This window comes from Nilaparvata lugens, chromosome X (assembly GCF_014356525.2).
Source record: "Nilaparvata lugens isolate BPH chromosome X, ASM1435652v1, whole genome shotgun sequence".
Taxonomy (NCBI): Eukaryota; Metazoa; Arthropoda; class Insecta; order Hemiptera; family Delphacidae; genus Nilaparvata; species Nilaparvata lugens.
Window position 1 is genome coordinate 76,715,362 of NC_052518.1, and position 24,916 is coordinate 76,740,277.

Here is a 24,916-nt window from a genome sequence, read left to right on the forward strand (position 1 = left end):
TTATAAATACACTCACAGACCACATTAAACTTAGCTCACGATCTTTTAAGATACCTCATAAAAGAAAACCACTGAAGCCATGGATAAGTCAGGGCATTATTAATTCTATAAGAAAGCGAGACAAGATGCATAGGAAACTGACTAAAGAACCATTTAATATTAGATTGAAGGAGGAATATAAGCGATATAGAAACACTCTGAACATTTTGATCAAAAAAGCAAAAATTGAATACTATAATCAAAAGTTTTTCAATTATAAAGGTAATATTACGAAAACTTGGGATTGCATAAAAGAAATTACCAAAACCAAAACTAAAGAATTTGAAGCTAGAATTGAAGCTGTCGTACTAAATAAACATTTTGCAACAGTAGGCCAGAAATATGCTAAAAACCTAATTCAAAATAATATAATTGAAATTCCCGAAACAATCTCACCTAGAACCTTACATAGCTTTTTTCTAAGCCCAACCAATGTTACAGAAATAAATAAATACATTCATGAGCTAAAACCAAACACTTCTTCAGGTGCGGATGGCATAAGTAGCATATGTCTAAAGAAAATTTCAAACTATATTGTTTGTCCTCTTGAATTTATAGTTAATAGATGCTTTCTACTAGGATATTTTCCCAAAAAATTTAAAGTAGCCTTAATAAAACCGATTCCTAAATCCAATAAACTTGATGATCCACAAAATTATAGACCTATTAGTCTACTCAGCAACTTGTCTAAAATCATGGAAAAAATTATAAAAGCCAGACTGTTGAATTTTCTTGAAAAAAATGAATTTATTGAGGGCAACCAGTATGGATTCCAAAAAGGTAAATCTACCAAGGATGCTGTGTTACATTTGACAAGTATAATCGACAAAAATTTCAATAGTAATAAAAAAACACTTGCTGTATTCTGTGACTTAGCGAAGGCGTTCGATACAATACCACATTCTATCTTATTAAACAAGTTGGAAAATAGTGGAATAAGGGGAATAGCAAAAAAACTATTCGCAAGCTATTTGAAGGATCGAACCCAAATTTTGGAAACTGATATCCAGATTATTAAAGATTATGGTCTGCCACAAGGCACTGCGCTATCGCCTCTTTTGTTTTTGATTTATGTAAATGATTTATTGAAACTACGCATTCCGAATGGTATTGCTCTATCTTTTGCCGATGACACTGCTTTAATCTTTTCTGGCTCAACTTGGGATGAAACATTCAACTGTGCAAATCGCGGTCTTTCAGTGGTCAAGTCGTGGTTAAAAAGTCATATTCTAACATTAAATACAATAAAAACTAAATATATAACTTTTTCACCTAATAGAAGCGGTCAACCTTCAGAACATTTAAAACTAATAATACATAATCATAACTGCGACACTCCCAACTGTACTTGTTCAACTATAGAAAGAGTTAAGTCAATGAAATATTTAGGAATTACGATTGATCAGCATATTAAATGGGACATTCACATCCAAAATCTTTCTTATAAATTAAAATACTTGATTACAATATTTTACAAAATTAATCAATTGAAAGACTTGAACATTCTCAGAACAATTTACAATGCATATGCTCACTCAATCTTCCACTACAATATAGAAGTATGGGGAGCAGCCTTTGACACCCATTTCAATAAACCTTTTACTATTCAAAAGCATATCATCAGGGCTGCGCTAGGAATACCAAGACGCTATCCTAGCAGACTAATATTTGATGAGATAAACTTACCAACGCTTCGCCAAACGTACATAACAAACTTAATCATATTCATAAATAAAAATACACATATATTTACTCAACGCAATGTCACTTACAATTTAAGACCAGCAAGTGTAAGTGCTTACAGTATAAATTTCACTGCATTGACAACCAGCAATCATCAGTTCAAGTTCCAGAGCGATAAGCTAATAAATAGGATACCAGACGATTTCATTAGGGATAAAATTACAAGTAATAAATTGAATAAAATAAGATCCTGGATAAAAGAGAATTACTTTTTTAAAATCGAAAACTAAATTATTATAATTATGACTTGTTTTTAGCACGCTCAGTTTAAACTTGGTTTTTTTGATTACCTAAAAGAATTTTTTTTTATTATTATTTTTATAATTTCTATATTTCCTATTTCTATTATTGGGCTCGTGATTTTTGATTCAAGAATTGATTTTGTGTGTTTATTCATACATATTTTTGGTTTTTGGTTTGTATTTTAGAATATTATCACGGCAAATGTACCAATAATTTAAAGAATATTTTCGAACTCGTGGCTGGAGCTCAAGGCTTCTTTTTCCAGCCACACCAATGTATATTAGTTGATAAGTGTTATTTTGTAAATTTCTAGTGAATTGGTAAATAAAATAAATAAATAAAAAAAAATAAATAAATATGCTCTTTGATGAAGTCATGTTTAGTAGTTATGTGAAGAATTCACAAATTACAAATTAGATTTTTGTTCTGCTGGATATCCTGCTTTAAATCCATACCTCTCCAATCGTATTTTATAGCACGCTAAATGGAAGAAGGTACACGAACATACATACAAATATAAAACATTTCATGAAAAGTAGAACATATGCAATGATAATATGAGAATAACGAGAACAATAAATTATTAACTATGAGGCAGTGGAGTACCTATAGTTTCTAAGCACTTCATAGCTCCATACATCTCGGCTTCATGTACTTATCTTGTGACATCGGGGAAAAATTGTATAATATGATAATCTTGAAGTGAAAAGTCCCATCCAAGAAAAATTACAATTCATTCATGAATGACTTTGCACACTATTCAACCACATACCTCTCAGTATGACAAAAAAAAGAAATCCTTTATTTTTCATTAGTTTTCGAAACCAAATTTTGAGACCCTAGAGAAGAAACTACCCTCTGTATGGAACAAAATAAAATGATCGTATTGCTCCAAATCCGTCCTGAACAGTAATCACAGCTAGAAATATACTCTTTATAATCTGTGTTATATTGAAACTTTAGATGGTTTATTTTTTTGTAAGTAGATATAAACCATGAGCTACCTTCTTATTCTGTAAATCATAATATTTTGCTTGGTTCCCAAGTATAATGCCATTATAAGAGAGCAGACAATAATAAATAGCTTTCATTACTTTTCATTTTCATGTGGCTGTGCCACATTCTCGAGATAAATGGATTTTGTAACTTTTCTATTACGATTTTATCAAAAATGGCTTGACTGAATTTTTAATTGCTTGAACATAAAACCTGGATATCTATTCATGAGTTATATCAACAGGCATGAGTCTCCTTCCTGAAAGACTTGCAGGGTCTCCACCCTATTCTTGAACAAATAAACTTTGTTACTAATAAATTTTCCCATCAGAAAATTGAATAGCGAGTCTTGTATTGCTGGTTGCCTATCTGTTTCCTTCCTCATTTCCAAGGTTTGAAAATGATTTGTACGTTGAAAATGAGGAAGGAAACAGATCGGCAACCCGCCGCAATACATGACTCGCTATTTCATTCAAATGGCAAATGTATTTCACAGTCTTTATTCATAGCAGCTGTTTAAATATTAAACGAAAATTGTATACCAGCATTTCCAGCATAGCCCAGTGGAGATTCCGTAAGGCATCAACCATCGTCTAGATTCATTAGATTTTCATCAGCTGAAGCTGATGCTATGTTTATAAACTGAATAATATTCTGTATTATAATAAGCGTAAGCACCCCATTATTGATTCGGTTGAAGGAATCTCTCACTGATGAACAATTGAATAATAATTGATAATTGAAGAATAAGATAAGTTTAACAATATTCAAGCCATTTATCATTTTGTAAATGCAACATTCAAATGTAAAAATTCCCAGCATTCTTGTTCAATCAACAATAATTTATCAATAGAGATCTATGTGGAATTGAACTAATCTGTTTATCAGGCAATTGTCAATTTCATCATTACCCAAAGTTGTTAGATACCTTGATAGACAGAAGTGATTATTCATTCTTAAATGACATTTTATGGAATTTATATGTTTATTAACCATTTATATATAATTATTTAAACATTTTTTTCTTACTTAATATAGCTATATATTTAAGATATATTTCCACCTGTCAAACTGGAGAATTGGTAATAGGTTCACTTTTCCCTTCCAGCTCAACAACAACTTCTATTCCTAAGTAGAATGGCAACTTCTATTCCTTAATAGAATGGCTTATTGTAACAGGTTGGCAAAAAAATATGACACAGAATATCACACTATTTAAGTTGATATGGATTAAATTGATATGATAATCTACTTATGAAATATTAGACTTTTCATCTGCAGCCGAACTGGTCATTATGGTATAGGATCAATCAAATATGACTCAAAGTAAGCAATAATGTAGTAGAAGTATTATAGTAAAGTACACTTTATATAGAAAAGTACACTTTTCCATGAAAACTATTTCATGTTTCAACATAAAATTAGAACATACATTATGTTCTAGCATATTTCTCATAGAGGAGATGCTGCTAGGAGTGAATCCATCTTACATCAATGTCTAGGCCTAGATAATTATTATTGATTAACAGAGAGCAGAAATCATTATATAGTAGGATGATAGTAATATGAACAGGCTGTGCTCATAATTGTCTCTATCCCAAATCTTGATTAATAAAAGGTCTCCAAAACGAGGATATGATTTTATTTCTCTTAAATTATGAGTTCGATTTTCTCACAAAAACAATACGAACAAAATTTCAAATTTCTACGGTTTAGTTTTCTACTTAATTTTAACTAAATTGGAAACAAAAATATTCCACTCAAATCACCATTGATTAGGAAATGTTTGGAGTCTGAAAAACACAACTCACTATTATTGTTATTCGTACTATACTTATTAGATTGAAAGTAATCCTTTGATTAATATACATGAAGCAACTTCTTGATTCAGTTGCAAGTCATGCAATTGAAAATAATGGAGAATGTCAATGGGCTATATTAAATAATGTCAAATTGTCATCTCAAATCTTTGTTGTATTGTTCGCTTTGCATTTAATGTTCTATTAGCTCGATGAATAATGAATGTTAATTCATGATCCAAAATCAAATACAATATATAACTATAATAAAAAAGTTTTAACTTATTCAAGTATATGAGGAAAATCTATAGATTCATAGTTCTCCTACTTTGGATTACTACTATTTTATCACTCATCAGTTCAGACACTGCATGAGATAATTTGAAAATGTTTGTTCATTCGAATCTTATAGCTAAATTATAAAAACACTTCACTCACATGGGCCACTTTTCAACAAATTGATAAAAACAATATAAAAACCTTGAAGTACCCTTTATTCTTAAAAACTTTAAACTAGTTGAACTATTTCATTTTTTTTTTGTAAATAAAGGGTACTTCAAGATTTTTATATTGTTTTTTCAATTAGCTAAATTATGTATATTACTTGTATACCGTGTTCATTTTGTCGTAATGAGATATATTGATACTTATAAAGTACTGAAATATTAACCATAATATTCTTTCAAACAAATTGAAACTACCTTCCATGTTGCTGCGTTCCTTCTGAAGTAGCAGAATGTATTTTGAAACCAGTTGTAGATTTCATTGAGCGTTAGCTGTTTGTCAGGTGACTCTATTATCGACTGGAAAAGTTAAAAACAAATTAATGAAAGCTATTTCACCCAAAAATATGAGTCAAAGTATTATTTACTATTGATTTTGTGAAGATCTGCAGTAATCCACTTATTAGTAGATGGGGGTGGACTATGAAGGTGACAGATAGCACCTATTCATGAACGTCTTTATAAAATCAACAGGAATGTTATCACAATTAATATTGAGTATAATGAGCCTATCTGAAATGCTGTGACAGTCATCAAAGTATTATCAGCGTTTTAAAAACTCTGACACCAGACCTGAGGCAGACATTATTGTTATTGACATCGTAGTTACTTGGAGTTTGCAGTAAGCGTCCAATTATTGTTCTAGCCGGACGTGTCCTCATAAGCAGCGTGCCACAGTGATAGTACTGCTAAGTACAGCCAAAGAGTCACCAATCTTCCATTTCTCACATCTTAGTTTCCATAATAATCAACCTCATATTCTCAAAAAAAATACCTACTTGCTAGCACTTACTGATACTTCTACCATATAACAAGATAGACTTGGACAGGTTTCCAGCATCACTTCTATAATGTTCACAATATTATAAATTTACATTATCTGAGTTTATCTGTGAGGGGAATTGATGGATGATATTTGCTTTGCAAACGTTTTCCACACTGGCAATGAATGTCTTTTGAGAGTTTGATAATGGAATGTGACAAGCTAAGATGTGACAAGGTAAGATGTGAACAGACACCTTGAATAAGTCAAGTTTCATTTGAAACTGGTTTGTTTTGATCAATGTGTTGTTCCATCTATTATTATTAAGTTGTATGCTTATTTAAAGTTTTGTATTCTCATTTCGTTTTATTGATTATTATAGCTCTTCTTCTAGAAAATGTACTACTCTTCAAAACTACTTGAATACGACTGTTAGGGGTGAGAACATAGAGAAACAATAGCGTAAGTAGATATCCCATGGTATAGGGCGTTTATGTCGCAGCTTTTACTGTTATCTCAAGCCGATTACTGTCGATTTTTACTGTTTTGACCGGGTAAGGGTGTATGAACGGCACAATATGAGAGACTACCAGCGTCATAAAGCTTCACAGGAAAGAACTACGTGGACTATCAGCTTGAGATGACAGTTAAAGTTGCGACATAAACGCCCTATACCATGGGATATCTACTTATGCTATTGTTTTTCTATGGTGAGACGTAGTCAATTTATTTCAGTCGAAAAAATAATACCGTCTTGAACTTCTGGAGCTCTTCTAGCTGAGGAGTGTGTAGAAAGAATACTCAGGATATGTCCCTTTGTCAGGTGCCCTCTGTATTAATTGATAAAACTTTTGAATAGAATTATTAAACGTAGCTAGTGTTCTATTGCGACCGCAAATAGTCGACTGTAGAGTGTAATAAACGGGACTGGATGCAAGTTTAGGAATGTGTTGCTGAATAAGGATAGCTTATCTCTGAACAAAATTTATCATTACCGAAGTAGACAGACAAAACGATGCTTTTACAACCGTTTTTGATATATTTAATGTAGATCCCATAAAAATTCATGAATCAGTTCATTATCAATCAAAGACAATGCTTTTTCATAGATGATTATGAATCAAAAGGGGATGAATAAATTAATTCATTTGGAAAAGATTGATGACAATCCAGAGGAGTAAAAAATAACTATTTGAAGAGGTTCAAACAAAGCAAAAATAATCAGTGAATGCCGTATTCGAACCCATAACAATTATTTGGCCATACATTTCAAAATTATCCCCCAATTGGAAAATTATCCGATAAATTCTCATTGTTTGTGAACGTTTACCTGACGGATAAGAGAAGCGTAGGTAAATGGAGGTCTGACATCAGCATTCTTGTAAAATTCACGGTTCCTTTGGATTTCTGAAATCGAATTGAGAAACAGAATGTAAGAGAGATGTACATATCATCCAATATAATGACACAAAACTTCATGACGACATACATTGATTTGAGTATGGTACATACGATAGATTTCAGCTCAGTAGACCATTATAATGTATGATTTCGAGTAGTTATGAAAATAATTAATATTAGAAGCCCATTAATTCTTAATCTAGGAGACAAGTTTGAGAAGAGCTCAGGAATACTGAAGCAATGCATGATACTAAGCAATGGAGCATTGATTATAAATATTACATCATTGCAACAACATCGTTTACCGATTCAAGTTTGACTTGCTAATTAATTATTAGTGTCTGATACCTTAATAGAATGTAATAATAAAATGTAAGTCATAAAATCCAAATTACTCATCACAACATCACCTTCACAACAAGATACTTGAGATGTACTTCTCGCTTAGGAATCCAAATAAAAATACATATACAGGAATGAGTGGATATAATTGTTAATTTTCAGTGAGGCAAGCCTTGAAATTCTTTCTGAAACGTTCTTCCGTTTTGTTTTAAAACTATTGTTATGATCAATTCTTATGAACCAACTGTTCTAAATAATAATTATACTTTGTTGTATTTGATGATGGTTAATGCAGTTTGTAACATAAACAATATTTTGAAATTTCAATTAATTGATTAAGAATGTAAAATTTGCTTACCCTGTTGAACATCCAAACCAGCACGTTCCAACATGTATGGTAATCCTTTAGTTAGCGTGAAATGCAGATCATATTAATAAATATTAAAAAAACTGTTAGGAATGAATGTGATGAATATGCGCAACCTTGAATATTTCACAACCAGGCATAGGCAAACCAATTACGGAACCTGATGGTATTTCCTTCAACTTGGAACTATATTCCAAATAGAACGGATTCATCAAATTTATATTATGTCTTCAGATAGAATTTTTCCAGTCAGTAGAATCAGCATCAGAACAGTCAGCACTCATATCTGTAAGTTTATCATAAGTCTATTAAGTATATAGCTTATTGTAAGTTTATCATATAAATAAGTGTATAATATATGTTGATGAGAGAATAAATTTGAATCATCGACAATACATGAAATTAGAAAATACTTTCTCTGAGAATGGAATTATCAAGAAAATAATTGTTACAAGTTTGCTTCCCTTTGAAAGGTGAAAACATGAATTGTGTCCAATTGCTGCAGTTTGATACTGTGACAATTGATTAATTAATTACAGTGGTCTACGGTCAAACCAGTAAACATTATGGTTTGGGAGTATGGTTCCCATAATTCACTGGAATAGTGAATTTACAGAATCAAACATTTGTTTAATCTGAAAGATGAAATTAAAAAATAAACTATTATTGAATTCATAGTGAATTACTTTCTTCTTATCATATCGCTTCTTATCTAACAATTATTTTTGAGCTCTATTAGCCATTTCAAGAAATGTGATATGGCAGTTAGTATGAACTGATTAAGACTTACTTCATGTAAAAGTCATTTTTGCAAAAAGTCAAGAATTCTGGATAAACAGATTCCATGTGGATGGATGTTGAATCTGTTCTACTTTAGTTTGAATATAATCACGAATACCTTTCATTTAAATTATCATGAACCTCTTTCATATTAGTCACTCGATGTATTTCAATTTGAGAGAATATGTATGTTCAAAGGATGAGAAGCGCTTTCGAGTTGATTGAATGGAAACCATGAACAATATTTGTAAGTTTGAAATACTTGCAAATGGTGCAAAGCAAATCAAAAATTCAAAATTCAAAATATGCTGTTCTGAATGAATATAGGCTACTGCAACCATTGCAGAGAATAAGACAAAATGATATTCAACACTTATGTATCAGTATTCAGTCTATCAAAGTTTTTTATAATAATAATATATTTCGATTTCTTATGCAAAATTCGCTGCAGAAAAAAGGTGAAACACTTGGGCCAAGTCCGGGCCCGGGGTTATAGGTTCAATATCCTCCCCACCCATGATCATATCTGACTATTTTAAGGCAAATGTCTATTAGTCCGGGCGCAAATGTCATTCCGTGGTCATTTTTGAGTAACAGACGTGGAAGATGTCTCAATTTCTTCGTTAGGTCTAGCATAATGAGGATCGTGATGATGATAAGTCGATAAGTCACAGATGATAAGTCACAGGCAAAACACCTCGGAAACAAGATGGCCGCCAAAATTTTCAGGGTTTTCAATTTCAATTCAATTCAATTCGTTTATTTCCACTTGGCATACAATACATGTACATATTTATATTTGATATTCAACAAAATAAGAATCACAATTTTACATAAACAGTAGAAAGAACATATTGATTGAGTGGAATTCCCCCATTAAGACTATGCGTCTGAGATTGGGGGACAGTTCCTGCAAGCAGTATTATTCACTAAGTAGTTATAATTATGGTATTATATTTACTATAAATTACAATATGTGTAATTAAAATCACACAACTAAGATTCAGATAACAGTAGGTGAATTATAAGTGACAACATAATATAGTGTTGGGTGTAGCTTGATATCTAGAGTGGGAGAGCAAGAGGACCCAAAAACCGGAGGTAATTTATTGTTTTATAAGCCTCTATTATATTTTGAAACTCCAAATACTTGAACGTAAGGTATGAGTGTATAAATGAATTTAGCATTTCGAAATATTAATGTATAAAGTTATTCCCCAATGCATTTACTCTTGCTAGGTGTAAGGTGAGTGAATTAGCCTCTCAGCTCCAATCCAGCCTATGCTGAAGAGCCATTTCATCAACGAGCTTTTAAAAATCACATTGCTGCTGCTCTCGGCCTCCCTCACAATATCTGGAACATTCCTGTATAAAATCTGAGCTAAATAGTATGGTGATTCGAGTTCAGTTCCGTGTATCAATCTAGGTATATAATATCCATGGTTGTTCCTATGTCGTGTTTGATAATTATGTTCGATTTTGATGAATAGATCTGCTTTATGTTTCCTAATATAACTGAGTAATTTTTTGATGTATAGTTGTCTGATGTTGAGCACAGGGAAGTCCGAGAACAGCAGCGCTGTGGGGTATCTTGATTCCTTTTTCAAAATTGTTTTTAAAATTGTTCTCTGGGTGACAGCAAGAGGTTCAAGACCTGCAGATGACACTCCCCCCCAAACAATAATGCCATACTCCAATACTGACTGTGCATAGGCATGATAGATCCTCCTGCACAGTCTGATATTCAGCACATGGCTCAATTGGGAAAACCCATACAACAATCTTCTCAGTCTCTGTTTTAAACACTGAATATGAGGAACCCAACTCAAACGATAATCAAACATGACCCCAAGATACTTATACTGGTCCACTCTATTAATAGATCCACAAGTGCAGGTTGATGATCCTATATTTCTACAGGAGTGCATCTTGATTTGCCTTGAGCCTGGGTCTGGTTGATTCCTGGTCACAATGGGCATATATTTGGTTTTGCTCAAGTTAACTGATAGACTATTGTGGTCAAACCAATTTTTAATTTTTGATAGGTCAGAACAGGCATTCTCATAGGCTTCTTCCCACTCTCTACCTGCTGAAATAACAATTGTATCATCAGCAAATAGGAGTACTTTGCTTCTTGTGTTCAGTTGGGAAATGTTGTTAATATAAATCAGGAACAATATTGGTCCCAGGGTGCTGCCCTGAATGACACCGTATCCAACACTATCCCTCTCACTAAATTCTCCTTCAATCTGCACAAATTGTAAACGCTTGTCAAAGTAACTAATGAACCAATGGAGTGCAGAGTTTTTAATTCCCACAGCTTCAAGTTTTTTCAATAGCTTTCCCCTATCGACCGAATCAAATGCTTTAGCCAAGTCAAGGAAAGAAATAATTACTTTTTTTCGATTTTATTGATTCTATTACGTATCTAGTTACCTCGAAAAGGGCATCATTAGTATTTTTGGATTTTTGAAAGCCATATTGGTTCTTTGCTAGAATATCATTACTTGTCAAGTATTCCATCAATTGTACTTTGACACACTTCTCAATAATTTTTGAAATAGAAGCTAAAAGGGAAATCGGTCTGTAATTTGTGAGTTCGTTTTTGGGGCCGGATTTGTGGATTGGTATAATTTTTGCAATTTTCAGGTTCTCTGGAAACTGCCCCAAATGAAGGCTCAAATTAACAATGTGATGGATGGGATATATTAATGAATGTATGTTATCTTTAATGATTTTAGTTGGGATAAGGTCGTACCCAGGTGCACTCCTGCCTTTAAGACTATTTATTACATTTGCAACTTCTTCAAGTGTTACAATCTTAAACTCAAATACTGAATCAACTCCACAATCATTATCATTAATTTCCGGTTCTCCAATTGGGTTCAATGATGTGGCTAGTGAGGTTCCAACTGAGGTAAAATATTTATTGAAATTTTTACAAATAACATTGATATTTTGTTGTAGGGTCGTTTCACTATCTCTAGGAAATGCATTGATTGGAAATGATTTCGCGCCTTTGGCTTTCCCAGCAATTTCCTTAACTACAGCCCAGAACTTTTGAGGGTTATTAGATACTTCATCAACCTTACTCCTATAATAATTATATTTGGCTGTTTTAATAGCGGAATGTAATATATTTCTGAAACGGATAAATTCTTCTTTCAGTGCGATATTGTAAGGTTGTCTGATAAGTCTCCTTTTAATTTTGTCGCGATGTCTGATAGAGTTAATGAGGGCGCTAGTGATCCATGGTTTTATTTTTGTGTTTTTCGCTGAAATTTTGATTTTTGATGACTTTTCACAGATTATCTCCTGAATTGTTTCTATAAATGAATTAGTAGCCTGATTGATATTGTTTTCATTGATGACATGGTTCCAGTTTTGGCAAGACAGAGAATCTTTCACACCTTCCCAATCAGTTTTCACGTAATATTTAGCTTCGTTATGAGATGGGATAGGTTCCGGTGTAGAAAATTTCATGCAAACAGTATAGTGATCGGTGATTGAGGTTTGAATTACTACAGATGTCACCTCGAATAAGGGTGGCAGCTTGATAAAATAGTGATCAATGCAGGTGTTGTTGCTAGCTGACCTGGTTACTTTGTCAACACAGCAAACGAGACCTGCATCGTTCAGCACATCTACAAACCTCTCTTCTATTGATTGGGAATTGACATTTAAAACATTACAATTCATATCACCAGCAAGAATTTTTATACACTTGTCATTATTCTTATTCCTCTGATTGTTATAATACGAATCAATTGAGTCAATGAAAATGCCAAGACTAGAATTGGGACTACGATAGCAGGCTAATAGTTCGCATGGCACCCCGGCCCAGTCGAAGGTAAGGGAGAGACAAGTTGCAATACCGCCTAATTGGAGCTCGCGACAAGCAGCAGATATTTCACTATCTTTATATACTACTACTCCATCGCTTTGATTGATATTATTGAATGATCTGAACAAACTATAACCTGGGATTTCCATCAAATCACTCTCATCACCTAACCAAGCTTCAGTTAGAATTATACATGTAAAACGATAATTGAGGCTTTGTAATAATATGCTAAATTCATCAATATTTTTCTTATAACTCCTAATATTTTGTTGGATAACTGTAAACTTTTGATGGGTTGCACTCCCGGGTCCCCCGCTCTCAAGAAATTTGCAACGGAAATTTTGAATATCTGTACACTCCACACAGTCTATAGATGCTGTATCTAACAATTCTACTGCATCTCTTATCATAATAAGAGAAAAAGAAGAAATAATAAAACGAACGACGTCAAGCCGTCCGACCAGCAGTGAAAACGTTAAGAGAGTAATTGACCGCATAAAGGAATATTCATATGAAGATAGTGATTACCTTTCAAATATGTAAGATAAATGAAAAACAAGAAAGGAAAGATAAATATTGAAACAAAGTTGACTTTGATACTATTATATTCCTTTGCTTTCACGCAGATTATGAACGTTTGCAATTGAGTAGCGATAAGCTGCATGGGACTAGGTTTTAGTGCTGAAGGCCTGTTTATCAAATTCCAATGATAAGAATTTGACCACCTTTTGTAGGCCTCTTTTTTAGTGAACCTTACCAGTGGAAGACAGTAGGCTATATAAAAGTATATATTTGCTCTCTGAGCAACAATCTTCTTCTTTCCTCACTCCATTCCTCAAATGCGTATAGTTAAGGCTGTTATTGAATGTTTTTAAGAATAGTATAAACAGCTTGAATTTTGTATACAAAAGAAAAGGCTAAATCTGATAGAATTAAAATAATACAGTAGCCTATTATAGAAAGGAAGAAGGATACATAATCTTAGTCTCCATTCAGTAAGTTGGTACGGTATTTGTAGATATGATAAGTTAATTCGAATATGAAATGACATAATTATCTTTGGAGATTAATACTTCTTGAATAAATGTAAAGAATGGACTAGAATGTACTATGGAACAATGTAACTTTGTTTGATCTAGTTTATAATGATCATTATTTAAATTAATCAATTGTTGGTGTAAATTCACTGAGTGAATTTCATATATATTTATTGTATAAATATGTCCTTGAATAATTAGACAGGAATGGAGTAGCGCAGTAGTGATAATAGATGTGGCAATTTGCATGAACAGTATAGTATGAGTTACTTTCTTGTAAGACATAGAGTATTATCTAAGTGCCTCATCCTCTAGGGCTAGAACGTTGGAACAGTGCTTCATTATAAGCATAGAATATTTTAAGTTACAAAATATGCTAATTTTAATGCAGAGTGATTTTTCGACATACTTTATTCTTATCATTTCTATCTGAATACTACTTTATTCTGTTGGTGATTAATTGGGAGTAATCGCGCATTACTAGCCTTCAACTTGAGTTCTCAAACAGATTACCACATCCATCTTATTATGTGAGGATCTAATGCCTAAGTAGAAGATATATATAAATAGAAGATAGTAGATATATACTAATGGAGGATATAATAAACAAAATACTACATTAATCGAATACACTTCTACGAGTACCAAAAGAAAAGAATAACACCGAGAAAAAATAAATGAAATCATGAGCACAAGTCCGTACCAAGTCCAATGCAAATAATTAAAATTATTCATGAATGAAAATAATTCAAATGAAATATAGATATAATGCTCAGTAGTGTTTTTGGAAATAATAAAAAAAAATATAATACTTTACGTAACTGAAAAAACTCTACTCACAGTCAAAAGCTCACCAACCAAAATCGTTTCTCAAACCCTCTTATTACTTCACTTCACTGGCGATGTTAGGTTCAGAGTTGGCGGACGGGGGAGCTGCTATGCTGGCTTCGCTGTTGTTTGGCAGCGGCGTCGTCGGAACCCGATCTCGGCTGGCGATGCTCTCCACATGTGCGAGGTCTCGCACGTGAAACGGACGCTGCTCCGCCGATACTTTCGCCATGATCTTACAATCCGAAGTCCAAACAGCCGATAGCTTATTGTTTTTCAGCAATTCTCTGGCAGCGTTAAATAGATCTCTTGTTTCAGGAGTTAGATGCTCGTTCATATAAATAGGGTTGTCGGGAAATGCTATATTAAGGTCTTTTGCATAGAGTTTTCCTTTATGCCTTCTTGCAGCCAACCACATATCTTTTGTCAACCGGGAAGTAAAATTCACGACAATAGACGGAGGTTTCTTGTCTGATTTCTGACCACCTAACCTATGTGCAGCTGATATATCAGTGTGATAAAAATTCACTTGGAGAACGCGGGCTATGTCTCCTAGAATTACAAGCACATTCTCCCTGTACGTTACCGGCACACCTGATATAAGAATATTGTTTTTACGCGTCTGTTGTTGGAGATCCTGTACATTCAGTTTTACGTTCCTCAGTTCATCTTTAAGACGCGTATTCTCTTTCTGTAGTTGACTCACGGTTTCACATGTTTCATTACACCTATCTTTGATGACTTGGAACTGTTTCTTCATTTCCTCCCACTTTTCGTTGCTCTCCTCCCACTTTTTATTAGTCTCTTTTCTACTATATTTTTTATAGTATTTTTCTACTATTTTTGCTATATCGCTTGTATTTCAATAACCATTTAAGAAATTCAACCGTTTTTTAGACGAAAATATTTCAAAACTCTCCCTCTACTCTGGACTCTTCTCTGGTTATGTCGAGTGAGTAAACGTGTGTCAGTTCGGCTCCGTCTTCTAACAGATATTTCGTAGGGTTATACAGTTCAATTCTCTTCAAATTATACATCTAGTTATTCAGTTTCTCGAGCTTAATTCAATAGTGAAATTATATTTTTGATTAACTCACACTCTTTTTATTTATCTTGAAAAAACATTCCTAATTCTTCAGTCTACCTTCTCGCCTGTAAAAGTGTAAATCCACCTAACGGTACACGATGGTTCGACCGAACAGAGGCACACCGAGGAATGAGGTCAATGCTCCGAAGCCAGGGCCAGCTATTTCTGGATCACTGTCTGAAGAGACCCTCCGAATTATTCGACAGCAAATCGAAGAGTCTGTCCATTGTGCTGTATCAATGGCAGTGAAGTCTATCTTTGAGGAACTTCAGGCATTGAAGGAGGAGAACAAACAGCTGCACGATAGAATTCGTGAGCTAGAGGTGTCTTGTCACCTGAAGGTCGACGACCTCGAGCAATATGGGCGCCGACATTCCATACGTATTTTTGGGATCCCGGAGAGCGACAAAGAAGACACGGACCTGCTGGCGCTCGATGTCTTCAACAAGAAGCTGAACGTGCCCGTGACTCTGGCGGATGTCAACCGCTCGCATCGCGTTGGAAGGCGTCAACCACCTCAACAAGGGCAAGCTAAACCCAAGGACCGACCCATCATAGTACGACTCTGCAGCTACCGGACCAGGAAGATGATCTTCGACGCTAAGAGGAAGCTGAAGGGTTCCGGCGTCACCATTCGCGAGGATCTGACTGCGGAGCGTCTCAAGATCCTCAACGCTGCGGCCGACCGTCATGGGCATAGGAATGTCTGGTCATCGGACGGGAGGATCAAGATCTCTATCGGCGAGGGAGGATCCAAGAGGGTCCACACAGTCGAGAGGATGACCGACCTTCAAAAAATAAAGGTAAATTAAATCATTTCAGGATTCGATGACTAAGGTGCCCTTCACTACAATAATAGGAAATTCGTATTAATACATTTCACAGTAGATATACCTTGGCATTTTTCATGAGCTGGCTTTCTGTTCTATAAATGAATCTTTCCACTGCTATTTATGATTATACATGAGGCAATTATTTCAAACTAAGGAGATCCACATTTGTTAATACTGATTAATAATTTATCTTGATATTAATTCCCAAAACTACGTTCAATGCATCAACTACTATACTCCAGAGGGTACTTAGAGAATCATTATCTCTATTCTTACTAATAATTATTACATCTCTTACCAAAATTATTTCCATAATTAATAATTTTCGAAATGCTGAATTTCAAATAAATTGGATGATTAACATACGTTATAGATATGGATGTAATCTATAGGTAAAGATAGTAATCTCTTCTATATAATGATATCTTCTACTGTTGCCACAGCTTGAACAATAGAAGCTAATGTGTGAAGAATTATTGATAGAACAGAGGGGTGGGTAGTCTGTTCATATGCTTATATAGGGGCTGTGTTTCATTTAACGTTATCTTAGACATTCATCACTAAACTATTACAGTTCTCAATTTACTACTTTTATCGTTATTGCAACTCCCAATAGTTAATTATACTTCTAATACTATATAATATTTTTCATACTTCACCGTTCAATACTATTTAAAACTCATCTAAAATAATCTAGCACTTTCTCCATCGTCTCCTCTACTCCTTATTTTTTCTTTCTCGTTTCTCTTCTTGATCTTATATTTATAATGATTACTTGAATATTGTTGTTTGCGATGATGATTATTATTCTTTTCTATTCTTCTTCTTCTTCTTTCTTCTCTTCTTCTTTCTTCTTCTTCTTCTTCTTCTTCTCTTCTTCTTCTTCTCTCTTCTTCTTCTTCTTCTTCTTCTTCTTCTTCTTCTTCTTCTTCTTCTTCTTCTTCTCTTCTTCTTCTTCTTCTTCTTCTTCTCTTCTTCTTCTTCTTCTCTTCTTTCTTCTTCTTCTTCTTCTTCTTCTTCTTCTTCTTCTCTTCTTCTTCTTCTTCTTCTTCTTCTTCTTTCTTCTTCTTCTTCTTCTTCTTCTTCTTCTCTTCTTCTTCTTCTCTCTTCTTCTTCTTCTTCCTCTTCTTCTTCTTCTTCTTCTTCTTCTTCTTCTTCTTCTTCTTCTTCTTTCTTCTTTTCTTCTTCTTCTTCTTCTTCTCTTCTTCTTCTTCTTCTTCTTCTTCTCTTTCTTTTTCTTTTCTTCTTTTCTTCTCTCCTTGATTAATTCAAGATCACAATGCGATGTTCCATTTCTTATTCTATAGTTCAGTTTCATAAGTTCTTCGCAATTTGTGCACATTCCTTCTTTCTCTTCTTTTCTTCCCTATTATTATCATTATTTTCCCTGTGATTTTTCCACTAGCTATCCAGCATGTTCAAATGTTTATTTTTCTTTCTATATCTATTTATCTTTCTACCTTTTCTCTTTCTATCTGATTACCTTCTACTAATATCCATATATTATATTATAATATCCATATATTTATCCATATAATATTCGATTCTTTCCCACATTAAATCATACTATTCCTCTTCAATTTTATGCGAATATTATTCATTATCAGTTATATTATGTATCTTTCCTCTATTGATAACCTTCTTCAAAGATTTTTCGTTTTTCTGCTGGCTTCTTCTTCTCTTTTTCAGTTTTTACTGGATCCCATTTCGCTCTATCTCCACCATGAACACGATCTTCCACTACTGGATTCCTTCTCGCTCTACCTCCACTTGGACCCGATTCTTCCACTACTGGATACCTACTCGCTCTATCTCCACTTGGACCAGATCTCCCACTACCAGTTCTTCCTCAATCTTCATCTTATTCACCATTAGGATTATTCATCACCGAAACTCCACACATCTACATCTTATTGTGTTTAGTGAATTTCTGAACTAGTGCTTTAAATAGTGAAGGGAGCCGAACTGTCAAGGCATACTGAATGCACTCGAATCAAGAGACTTTTTCATTTAGGTTAAGTTTTATCAGTTTCATCCCCATTTCCCCCGTCATGTGTCGTTCTGAGGTCGGTTCACGATTGGTCTGCTGCTTCCATGATGCCTCTTACTGACACGTCAGCTCGCTCGCCCTCAAGTAGGTATGATTATTTCAATAATAGTAATAATGACGCAGGTATGTTTCTAGCAAATAAGCTCCACTCTTTCAAAAAACTTTTCAAGGCTGCTCACCTTAACGTACAATCCCTCAGTTGCCACATTGATGAACTCAGAGCAATCTTCCGTTTTCAGGACTTCAATATAATCGGAATTTCCGAATCATTTTTGAAGCCTAGTATTACATCAAATTTTGTTGCATTGCCTGGATATAATCTTTTCCGGAATGATAGATTAAATAAAGCTTGTGGGGGTGTAGCAATTTTTGTGAAAGATGGTATCAAAACAAAAGTTTTAATCACATCTGAACAAGAGTATTGTTCCAGACCAGAGTTTTTGCTACTTGAATTATCCTTATCTAGTAATGATAAATTACTCGTTGGTATCTGTTATCGCCCACCAAAAATAGGTAATTTCACAGATTCCGAAAATGCCTTGCTTTCTCTTATGCCTTGTTATAACCGTATACTAGTTATGGGGGATATGAACACCGACTTGAACATGACGAATCGTAACTTTGACTACTTTCAACTGACTACAATTTTCCAATGCTTAAACATGACTATTTTACCCCTTGATCCAACTCATCATACTAATGAATCAGACACACTCATTGACCTTCTCATTGTTAGTGATCCCGATGAGGTTGTTCAAGCAGGCCAAATCTCAGTCCCAGCTATTTCTAGACATGATTTGATCTACTGTGTACTTTCCCATAAGATACCCAAGCCAGAACAGAAAATTATCACTTATAGAGACTTCAAAAACTTTGATGAAGCTGCCTTCCTGACTGATGTGGCTCAGACTCCATGGCATCAAATTGAAGCATTACCCTCAGTTGATGACATTGTCAAGACTTTCGAGAATTGGACTTTGACTTTGTATGACAAACATGCACCTTATGTGACAAGGAGGATTAATAGAAAACGACGAGTACCGTGGATGACTGAAGACATACTTAAGATGATGGGACGTAGAGACAAAGCACATAGAAAATTTAAAAAGACATTTGACTTGGACAGTTTGATAGAGTATAGGAGCCTTAGAAATAGGGTTAAACAGGAATTACGGAACTCAAAGATTAGGTACTTGAATTCGTTTATGACAAACAATAGACAAGACTCTAAATCACTTTGGCAGGGAATAAAAGAATTCGGGCTTGGCAAACAGAAATCGAATCCACAAATTGACTTACCATTGAATAATATAAATGACCATTTCGTTTCACACTCTAACCAACGCGACGAAGTTGTCATTGCTAATCATATAAATGATCTTGAAGAGCAGGTTACAAACTTAGATTTACCAATCACTGATCAATTTCATTTCCATCCAATCTCAGAAGAAGACACTTTCAGAGCAATTCAACGTATTCATAGTAATGCTACGGGTGTAGACAAAATTCCTATTAAATTTATCAAGAATATGTTATTTGCTGTTTTACCAACCATTACATACATTTTCAACAAGTCACTTGAAGAAGGCATTTTCTCTGAAAACTGGAAGTTTGCTCTGGTTCGCCCTCTAAATAAAGTTCCATCACCCAATAAAGTTGAGGATTTTAGACCAATCAGTATTTTACCTGCATTGTCCAAAGTGCTAGAAAGACTCATTCATGCTCAAGTTGTAAAATTTCTAGACAACAATAGTAAGCTTCATAACTTTCAATCAGGCTTTAGAAAATTCCATTCAACTGAGACAGCTCTGCTTCGTGTCACTGATGATATAAGGTTAGCTATGGACCAAAGAAAATGCACCATCCTCACCCTATTTGATTTTTCTAAAGCATTCGATACTGTTGATCATACAGTCCTTCTGAATAAGTTGGCTATTCTTGGTTTCAGTCGCAACTCGTTAGTTTGGTTTAAATCCTATCTATTAGGTAGGAAACAATGTGTATCTGTCGGTGACAAAAAGTCAACTTGGAAAAACGTTATGCATGGAGTACCACAAGGTTCAATTTTAGGCCCTCTCCTCTTCACTTTGTATGCTAATGACCTTTCTTCCATTATCAAATTCTCCAGTTTCCATACTTATGCAGACGACCTTCAAATCTATTTAAGCTGTCCCATAACAAAAATTAATGAAACAGTTGGAATAATGAATCAGGATATCAATTCGATAGTGGAATGGACAAAGAAAAATGGCCTTAAGCTTAATCCCATCAAAACACAACCCATTATAATTGGATATTCTCGTCTTATAAACAATATTGACCTTGAATCGATTCACAAAATTAGTGTAGACGGTAATGACATTCCTTACTGTAGCTCAGTTAAAAATTTAGGCATTATTATGAATAATACTCTTGACTGGTCAGAACAAGTGAACAAAACTTGTAAAAAGGTATTCTCAGCCATGCATGCATTGAAGAAAATGCACGATATCCTCCCTAGAAACATTAAATTATTATTGGTTCAATCTCTCATCTTCCCACATTTAATGTATTGTAATTCTGTTCTTAACGATATGCAAGTCACTCTGAATGATAAACTACAGCGTTGCCAAAATTATTGTCTACGTTTCGTCTACTCTCTCCAACGCCATGATCATATCACCCCAGCCCACATTGCTAGTTCAACATTGAAGCTTCCCGATCAGAGGCTTTTTCGAATAGTCATGCTTGTTAGAGATATCTTGAAATACGGTAATCCGAACTATTTTAAAGATGATTTCAAATTTGTCTCTGAAGGTAGGAGGATAGATGCTTCACATACTAGAACCGGAGAAAGTACTTTAAGGATACCCAATCATCGAACTACTATTTTCACAAAATCCTTCTTAGTCAGTGCCTGTCGTGCATGGAATACACTTCCTGTTTCTATCAGGTCTATCGAGAGCCGAGCGAGCTTCAACCTGACTTTAAAAAAACATATTTTGGAGCAAATGACTGAAACTGTCCGGCCCTAGAACGATCACATGACAACCATCCCTCACCCATTCCACCAATATAAACCTTTAAACCATGTTATAGAACGAATTGTATATATATATATATTATATATATATATATTATATATATATATATATATATAATATATATATATATATATATATATATATATATATATAAACTCATGTTATTTCAATTATCCACTGCATACTGCTGTATATTACTGAAATTTGATAACCCTGATCTACTTTCATCCTACTTCATTTTATTAATCAATTATTTGATCTTATCTACCTATATAATTATTTTACTTTATCAATTTTCTGTTTTTTTTTCTCTTCAATATTCATATTGATTAAAACTTTTACAATATTTCCATTAATAAATAAATCCTTAGTTTAAATAACGAAATTAACGTTTTGGTAGAGAGTTAGTGGGGAGGATATTTTTATTATTCTTCCCAAAGAATGGACATTGATATGTCCAAAGCTCCGCCAATCTATGTAGATGCATAACAATATGATTATTATCTATAGTTATTATATTACAAATTGCTTTTTCATATCATATACAGTTCTATAGTTATTTTCCTAGTCTATATTATGTAAATTCATCTATAATTTTGCTGTATTGTAAGCTATTGTATATAAGTGTATAAGCCAGTATACATTGTAATCTACATAAATAAAGTACTCAATCAATCAATCAATCAATCTACAATTTTTGTTCTATAAAAATTTTCGTCTAAACGGAAATTTAAAACGCATATTTTTTTAGTTATAACCTTCAAAAGCCCAAAAAACTTTTTTTCTAAATTTGTTCAAATTCCATTCCATTATAAATTTTTTTGTGCAAGAAATACAGAGAAATTTTAAATCAATGAAATTTAAAGCGTTTTTTCAACTTTGAAACGATTTATCTTCATGCGCTGTATGTCAAAAAATGAGTTCTCCAGCGCCCTCTAAAGAAAACCCTGCATGATATCTGGTGCGTTTTTCCATACCCATGAGGTAACAAGCTAGAACTATAAAATCGATTTTTCAATGACTACATTAAGATAGAGACTTGCAAATGGTCTCAATCTCTCCGTTACAACAAGATGAATAAGAATATTGATTATGGAAACAAGAAAATATTCGACAACATTGAAAAATACAAGATGGCGGTCATTATTGACAGAAATTTTTATATCACTTGTTATTCATTTATTGTGAGAGATATCGGATTGGTTTTACCACCAAGGTGTTTAGAATTAATCAAACAATGATGTTCGAGAGAATAATCTCATTATTTATTCAACTTCAAAAACTTGAAACATACATTGTTCGGGGACAATATTTCACTTTCCAACCTGTATATGTATTCGCAATAGATAAACACTAGTATTATTGGCTCAGTTTTCTAGAATATTTCCAAAGCTTCAAAATGACATCTGGTTGGAGGCTGTAAGTCCATATTTTACGGCTGGAGCTTCATCGGAAAAAGAGTAAAAAGTACCGTTTGCAGCGGAAAACACACTTTTTCCACCAAATGCCAATCCCAACAATTAGAAAACCGTGTAACTCATGACTCCTTGAAGGTACAGACTTGAGAATGATATCAATCTCTTTATAATGATGTGTAGAAAGAGAATATCCATGATGGCAATCTCAAAAATGTTTGTCATCATGAAAAAAAACAAGATGGCGGAAAAATATGTCGATCTTCAAGAAATCGTCTGTAATTCTAATAATGTCGAGGATATCGGATCAATTCAGTCATCTGGAAGCTCAAAAATAATCATACGACAATATCCGAAAGATTTATCCAATTACACCAACTTTTACTATGGTGCATAATGGAATGAAATTTGAGCAAATAAAGGGAAAAAGTTTTTTCGGGCTTTTGAAGGCTATAACTAAAAAAATCTTCGTTTTAAACGAAAATTCAATAGCACAAAAATTGTAGAGGAAGATTTTTGAAATATTTTTGTATAAAGAACGGTTAAATATCTTCAACGGTTATTGAAATACAAGCAATATAGCAAAATCCTGAAAATGTTGGCAGCCATCTTGTTTTCGAGATGTTTGCTTGTGATTTAGACTTATCATCATCACGATCCTTATTATGCTAGACCTAATGAAGAAATTGAGTCATCTTCCACGGCTGTTACTGAAAAATGACCACGGAGTGCCTTATTCATGACATTTGCGGCCGGACTGTTTTATTGATGAGAAGCTTATACTAGATCTGAAGAAAAGGATATTTTTACCTCCAGCCAATGATAATGCTGACTTCTCACATATTCTTCGTTTTGAAGGAACGGTGAGGCTAGGTGTTGATGGACGAAGGGAAGACACGGGTGATCTGACTGAACCTGGCAATGGTCCAGGCCCAGGTCCAGGTCCAGTTCCAGGTCCAGGTCCAGGACCTGGGGTACCGCCTTGGGCTATCGAGTTATTCGCTGATAGACAAGACTGACCTTGTGTGAGGTAAGCTGGAGGTGGAGGTGAACTCAACTTCGATAAACATAGAGCCTAGAATTCAAATCAGAAACAAATAATTTGATACCTCTACAAATTTCTCTGCTAGATCTTCCTATTGTGAGATTCACTTCTAACTTTTTTTTTGTTGAGGATGATACCCACAGTGAAGCTCCACGGTGAGCTCCAGACTTTTGTGTGGGTAATGGGGGGGTGTAATGGGACGGATGATGATAAGAGATGAGTGGGAGTATAGCATGGTGGGTTTCTGACCAATAGGAAGCGATTCTTAAACTCATGAGTCACGGATGATATTGACAGGAGTTGGCTCTACAAGTGGCTACCCTTTCAAAGGGAGTGGCAGGTGCATGAATCTTGACTAATCTAATCGATAGCTTATCATCGTGACTACACAGACAACCGCTTCCATTACTGTTTGCATTCCTAGTAGAAAGACGTCAATGAGTCCCATGTAATCAAAATCAAAGCTGACAGTTTAAAGTGAGCCCCACAACAGTAGATTTGACACATTTCTCAAAATTATTATTCACGTGAGTCTCATAAAAAATATGTCCAGTTATATTGGTTTTAGAATTGATAGCAAAGCTGTTATATATAAAATAAATGTTGTTTTACTACATATAGAAGTGGAAGTATATTGAAATATTTACATCATGTTTAAAAAAAATTTAGTCAATGGGAGATGCATGGATAAGCATGAAGCTTCAATGAACAGAATACAGTATTACCATTTTTGTCTAAAGTGACTCTTCTCATCAATGCTGAAATGAATCATATTGTA

At 34.0% G+C, this 24,916-nt stretch overlaps 1 protein-coding gene across 2 annotated transcripts in view; it reads right to left on the reverse strand.

The window, feature by feature from the left end:
• Nucleotides 1–24,916, reverse strand: part of LOC111047776 (forkhead box protein P1) — a 210,346-nt gene that overhangs the window by 22,663 nt on the left and 162,767 nt on the right. For both annotated transcript variants that reach the window (XM_039441648.1, XM_039441649.1), the window contains exons 6-9: nt 23,904–24,168; nt 8,188–8,232; nt 7,417–7,493; nt 5,522–5,623 (exon numbers count right to left, since the gene is read on the reverse strand). In XM_039441648.1, the coding sequence (XP_039297582.1) occupies nt 5,522–5,623; nt 7,417–7,493; nt 8,188–8,232; nt 23,904–24,168 (489 nt within the window). The remainder of the gene's footprint in view (nt 1–5,521; nt 5,624–7,416; nt 7,494–8,187; nt 8,233–23,903; nt 24,169–24,916) is intronic.